General features: G+C 35.5%; 1 protein-coding gene across 1 annotated transcript; it reads left to right on the top strand.

The window, feature by feature from the left end:
* Positions 1-2,357: 2,357 nt before the first annotated feature.
* LOC111393781 (AP2-like ethylene-responsive transcription factor ANT) lies at positions 2,358-6,133 on the top strand. The gene is made up of 9 exons (XM_023019483.1): positions 2,358-2,840; positions 2,951-3,497; positions 3,837-3,919; positions 4,056-4,064; positions 4,161-4,249; positions 4,405-4,478; positions 4,604-4,654; positions 4,748-4,824; positions 5,391-6,133. Exons 1-9 carry the CDS (start codon positions 2,675-2,677, stop codon positions 5,930-5,932), a joined length of 1,638 nt encoding a protein of 545 aa, XP_022875251.1. The 5' UTR covers positions 2,358-2,674; the 3' UTR covers positions 5,933-6,133.
* The last annotated feature ends 425 nt before the right edge of the window (positions 6,134-6,558 follow it).

A 6,558-nucleotide genomic window follows, 5' to 3' on the forward strand; every position in this document is an offset into this window, starting at 1 on the left:
ACCCCCTATTGGAGAGGCGTTTGCAAGGGCAGGCATCCCTCTAACAAGGGGGCGCCATGTGGCAACCCTATCTCCAAGCCGGGGACAGAGAGCAGGGTTGAAAACTTAAATATTCAATATACTCCAAAATTAATTATTCAAGTAGATCACTCTAAAAAATTACTTTACCTCTTCCATTATGCCCTTTATAGGCATACCATGCCCTTGTCAGGTGTATTCACCAACTGTGAACTAAATCCAAGCCTTGCTTACCATCAAAACTACCTTGCGCGTCAACCTTGCTTGAATTATCTCGTTCACTTCCAGCTTCAGTCAAGTCACCAAAATTGTTCGAATCACCACGAGCATTTCCTACTCCACCTGAGTTGTTAAACCTGCTCAAATCACCATAAATAAGATCACAACTAGCTTCACCTGAGCTATTGGAAGATTTCACAATATTATTGTTCCGATCACAGTCGACTCTACCTAAGCCATCACTAATCAAACAAAAAGCTGCAGTTGCATCCACAGTGACAGTCAGACCTTCTAACACATATAATATTGACTTTCTCCACTCCCTTAACACAGTGTGGACACCCTTACTAACTTTTAGAACTCCACATCCACCGGTATACCTTGTACCTTTTAGATTCACGAGTACTCAACGAGATTATATTTCTGTTTATATTTGGAAAATGTCGAACCTGGCAAGTATCCTAACCATCCTCATCAAACATCTTGATTTTAACATTACTAATCCCAACTATTTTATAAGGCTCATTATTTTTCATCATCACGGAACCCCTTTCATCTATTTCATATGAAGAAAATTAACCTCGGTTTGTATGAAAAGAGCAAGAGAAATCAAGAATCCAATCCTCATCAGGTTTGGAGTTGCCATCAGTATTTGCTGAAAGATCTTCATCATTCCAATTTTCTTCTGGAAGGTTGGCATCATCGGGATTTCCTGATTATCCCTTTTGATCTGTAGTAGCAAACTTGTTCCACGACTTATAGCAATCTCTCTTCATGTTCCCCTTGTTGCATACTAACAGACTATATTACTATTGCTATCCTTGATACTGCCCTTCAACGACCACCTGTCTTTTTCTCACGAATAACAAGACCCTTTGTCTAATCCTCAGATTTGACGATCAGATGCTTCATCTTTTCTTTGGAATAAAGCACACCATATACCTTGTCAATAGTAAGAGTATCTCGACTATAGAAAATGGTATCTCTAGAAGTCACACATGAAGGCGACAATGAACACAACAATATCAGCCCTAAGTCTTCTTCGTCATACTCGATCTTAAACACCGAAGATGATCTTGCAGAGATCCACCTTCCATCAAGAGATGAGAATGCAATTGTTGCTTCAAGTGTAACTTACTTCTCAAGCTCTTTGTCATACAAAGCTACTCCAATTTTAATCACAATCCAGAGACATTTTTCTCATTTACCATGTTTTGAAGAATTTGATTAAAAACCTGAAGATGTATCTGTGATAGGCTTTCCGATCTATCTGTTGCTTTTCTTCTGCAGTCATTGTTGCGAGCATTCTATCTAGCCCCAACAAAGCATCGTCAAGATCCAATTAAGCAAGAACTGCTCACATCTTGATCTACTACAAAGAGAATCTATTGTTGCGATCCTAAAGAAGAATATCAAATTTCATAGTTTTTATCCCTGAAACAATTGACCTTGTTTTAACCTCGCTTTAACTTCCAATTTGGACCTCCCAAGAACTAGTCAAAATAAGAACTTTAGCTCTAATACCATTCAGTATAATTCAGACCAGACCTAAAATCATTTTGTTGAAACTGGAGTAGCCATGATACAACTTTGTTGAAAATTAGGCCAAATAATTAAAGAATGGGAAAATATAGACAATGTGAAAATAATGGATCACACGACAAATAAGACTTTTTGTGGAAGAAGAGGATTATTTATTATACCAAGAAACTAAAATTGTATTTACAAGATTTAATTCTCTTAATCTAAATCTAAACAATTCTCTCAAATTTTTAATGTGTAGAACAATGATCTAATTATTATGTTGAGTTTTCTGGATGACTCTCAAAGTCAATCAAGTAAATAGGTGTAATGCCTCACATTTATAATACAAGAGTCCTTAACATACTAGAAGAATTAATACATGAAAAGTTTCATATAATGTGAAGTCTCAATACAATAGGTAAAGCCAATAATGGAGTATTCGAGATGAAATCGGAGTCACAATCTGCTAGAAAAAGAGGAATCGTTCTCCTCATCCTTCTTGAACTCTTTCAAAATTTCTTCAAGTCGATTACCAACTCCCAGTACTATTTGAACAATATTTTCAATCAAAATACTCATTAAAATTTGAGTCAAAATCTAAAAGTGAGTTGATAAGAACAAGAATAAGGAAAGACTAGTCTTTTCTCATATTTTTAGTCTCCAATAAATTTATACACAGATCCCCGTGTAAATGCCATCCACTAACCCAGCATTGCTTGCTGAAATTCATTCTTTTTGTTTAGATTAACTTTAAAGAGTCTCAGTTCTGAGAAGAGGGGAGAAGAGTTTTCTTGTAAAGAATGTTTTTCTACTTCTCATGAGACTTCTGCAGAAGAGATAGATACATACACACACGCACACACAGATAGAGAGAGAGAGAGAGAGAGAGAGAGAGAGAGAGTGACTGAGGAAGATGAAGTCCATGAATGATGATAATGATAACTGTTTTGGTTACACGAAAACGGAAGCTTCTTCTGCTGTCTGTGACAGTGGATTTCACTCATCTTTCTCAGTGATGCCTCTCAAATCGGACGGTTCCCGTTGCATCATGAAACCCCTCTCTACATCACACAATCAAGGTTAGCTTCCTTTTGCTCCCCATTATACATTTCCCAGAACTGTTCACTAAATATGTACTATTTGGCATTTTTATTAACATATCAATTTATCTTTCCTTTCTATAATGGAGTCATGGTGCCAAATTTTACTCCAAGACTGGAGGATTTCTTGGGTGGTGCAAGTCATCCATATGGAAGCCATGAAACAGAAGCCATGGTTCTCAGTTTAGACAGCATGTATTATAATCAAGAACCCTTTAAGCAACAAATAGGAGAAGAAATTAATCGAGTTCAACAGTATTATTCTGCACAAGGGATTCAGTATCATGGTACGTACGCGACAACAAATGAACAACAACCCAACAAGGAAACTCTAGCTCCACCAATGTCTGAGACTGAGAGTGAAATGCCATGTTTGAAAACCTGGGTTTCACTTGAACAGCAGGTGAATCCGAGCATGGTTGGTGTTGGTGTAGAATCATTGAGCTTGTCAATGAGTCCTGCTTCTCAGTCAAGTTGTGTAACTGCTTCAAGACAAATTTCACCCATTGAGACTCGAGTTTTTGGCATGGAAAGCAGGAAAAGAGTAGCTGAGAAAGCGGCATCAAAACCAAAACTTCATAGGAAATCCATTGATAACTTTGGTCAAAGAACATCACAATATAGAGGTGTAACCAGGTCAGTAGTCTACATTTCTTTCTTAAGATTCCTTTTTCATCATCACTGATGACTTAGTAGTCTATTTAAGTTTGTTCCAGTGTTTTCTAGGTTGATCCTGAGTTCTTTTAGTGTCTTAATTTCATCGTTCTTTGAATTCTTTTGTCTTTTCACAAAGTAGCCCACGTATATTCTCACCAGTCTGGTTTTGAACAACACAAAATTTTAAAAATGAATAAGTATGTCATTTCTCTTTAATTTTTATTATTCAGATATAGCATCTAGAATCAAGTAATTTTGATACAAGAAATAATCTGGGCTGCCGAGTTTAATTGATATATTCCAAATTTTCTTTTCCAGACATCGGTGGACAGGTAGGTATGAAGCACATTTATGGGATAACAGTTGCAAGAAAGAGGGCCAGACTAGGAAAGGAAAGCAAGGTAGCTAATTATTCCTTTGGATTATTTTTTATTTTTATTTTTATTTTTTAATTTTTTCTTTAAGACTGACCATGTTTTCATTATCTAACTTGTTATGTTTTCTTGACATGTTCTGGATATTCATCGAATATTTCAGTTTATCTTGGTAAGATTATAGTTTTTTAATGAGGCTATTAAATTATTAGTTATATTAAGCAAAATTATTTGAATTTTCAAACTCATCATAATGAACACATTTCAGGAGGTTATGATATGGAAGAAAAAGCCGCAAGAGCATACGATCTTGCTGCACTTAAGTACTGGGGACCTTCAACACATACCAACTTTCCGGTACATAGACATTTTTCCTTATCATTTTTGTTTTTTTTTTCTCAGCGTTTGTTTGCAACAACTTATTTTAAATTTATTCTTTTTTCAAACTCATTTGCAACAACAAACGTTCTCCAATTTTCGCCGCCAGGATGAATTTCTCGTTGCTTTTGCAGTTGGAAAACTACAAGAACGAAGTTGTACAGATGGAAAATATGAGCAGACAGGAATTTGTGGCACATTTGAGAAGGTGAACTAATCGAATGCAAAGGAAAAAAAATGATCAAAGAAAAAACTCTGTTAGATGCCTTTATTTCCTGATTTTTACAGTTTTACTTGTTGGATTGAACCTTACACTTGGGTTTTCATTTTCAGGAAAAGTAGTGGATTTTCAAGAGGAATTTCGTTGTATAGAGGAGTAACAAGGTTCATTTGAAGTTCCTTCAATGTTCATAACATATTCTTCTGTGCAATTACACAGGCTTTTTAACTAAAACTTGGGTTTTCCCATGCTTATAGGCATCATCAGCATGGACGATGGCAGGCTAGGATTGGCCGGGTTGCTGGGAACAAAGACCTCTATCTTGGAACTTTCAGTAAGTTACAAAATTTTAACTTCTTTTTATCTCCATACCTTGTTAAATAATTCAAAAATCTGATTATGGCAGGGTTGTGTCCTTTTCTGTTCTTGTGCTTCACTTTTTCGAGCCACTAGTGTTAAGGCTGATTGAAAAGCTACTTAGCCCTTTTTGATGAAAATTAAAATTAAAAAATTTAATTCAAGTCAATGTCAATAATTAATTTTAAGTTTAATTACATATTTTATGAGGATTCATAATTTTTCAATCATGCATTTCATTAACTTGTATCAAAATCTATTAAGGGTCTATTTGATATGACTTTTGCTTTTATTTCATGTAGAAGAGCTTTTGGAGGAAGTTCTAATTTTTGTTTGAAAACTAATTTTGAAATGAGCTTTTCTATCCTGAAAGTGTTTTTAGAAAATTGGACCATCTTTCTGTAAAAACTCTTCTAACCAAAAGAAATATTTTCATAAATTAGCCAAACGGTCCAAAAACAGCTTTGGGGGTATCCATCGTTAAAATTCTTGATTTAAGTAAAAATTGTGTTCGGGGAAGTTAATTTTTGTGTCCGAATTCAGGCACGCAGGAGGAAGCGGCGGAAGCATATGATATTGCTGCAATCAAGTTCCGGGGCGTAAATGCTGTCACAAATTTCGATATATCGAGATACAATGTGGAAAAAATCATGGCAACTGATACTCTTCCTGCTAGAGAATTCGCACGGCAAAACAAGGAGACGGAATCTTACAAAACAGTAGGTCCGGAAGACGAGGAATGTCGTCTGGTTGAGAATGTTGGAAATGTTACTAATTGGAAAATGGTGGAAAATGGTTCTATCGAATCACTTGGAGAGAAAACTATGAATTATCAAAGTTCGACTTGCTCAGGAGCTCTGCAAGATCTGATTGGGATTGAATCAGCCAATCCTCGAAGACAAAACTTTACGCGTCCATTGTCTTTAGTTACTGGTTCGAAGGAAACAAGCCCGGATAAAACAGGAGAGGCTGTTTTCTTTGCAAGGCCTACCTTGGCAAGTAATTACATCAACCCGTCGACCAATGTCAATTCCTGGATCCCCATGGCTAACTTGCCGGTTTTTGCTTCTTGGAACGATGCCTGACATGTCAATTTATCTTGGTAAAAGTAATCTTTCTCGATGAATTCTGATACCCTGGCTCTTTAAGAATTCCAAAGATCCCTTTCTAGTTTGAATAGTTTTAGAAGAAAAAGAAAAAAAAATGTAGAATTTATTTGCTTTTCTTTAAAGTACTGGTTTATCTGTCTCTGATTGAATGTTATCGAATCTTTTCCTAACTCAAAATCAATCTTTTTTCTTTAATCAAATTGGGATCGAAGTTTTTGCCAAATGGAGGAAATGTTCATGATTGACTGGTGCATGTGATTGAATCTACGCTATTATTTCTGTCAAGTACAGAAACAGCTCATGTTTCCCAATAATGCAAATGTCTCCTCAATGTGTGATTCAAGATATATATATATATATATCATTTACCTTTTTGTGAAAACTCGTACAAGCGCACATTAAGGATAAATTTCACATTGAATAAACATAAAAATTTAGACCAATATATGAAGATCTTCTAATAATGGAATCCTTAGTACCACGACGGTAAAAAATTTCACCTTGAAAGGCATATTATTGAGTAATTATCATCGAGTAAATGAAAAATCGAATGATTTTTTTCCTTTTTTTTTTTAATTTTTTTGTATCATTCACGTGCATCA

This window comes from Olea europaea, chromosome 4, assembly GCF_002742605.1.
Source record: "Olea europaea var. sylvestris chromosome 4, O_europaea_v1, whole genome shotgun sequence".
NCBI classification, from domain to species: Eukaryota; Viridiplantae; Streptophyta; class Magnoliopsida; order Lamiales; family Oleaceae; genus Olea; species Olea europaea.

What these genes read in the sequence shown, in the direction of transcription:
- LOC111393781 (XM_023019483.1), top strand. Translation starts at nt 2,675, where the DNA reads ATGAAGTCCATGAATGATGATAATGATAACTGTTTTGGTTACACGAAA. An exon ending in TTGTATAGAGGAGTAACAAG is followed by an intron (nt 4,655 to 4,747) that starts GTTCATTTGAAG and finishes CCATGCTTATAG; the next exon opens with GCATCATCAGCATGGACGAT. An exon ending in CCTCTATCTTGGAACTTTCA is followed by an intron (nt 4,825 to 5,390) that starts GTAAGTTACAAA and finishes GTCCGAATTCAG; the next exon opens with GCACGCAGGAGGAAGCGGCG.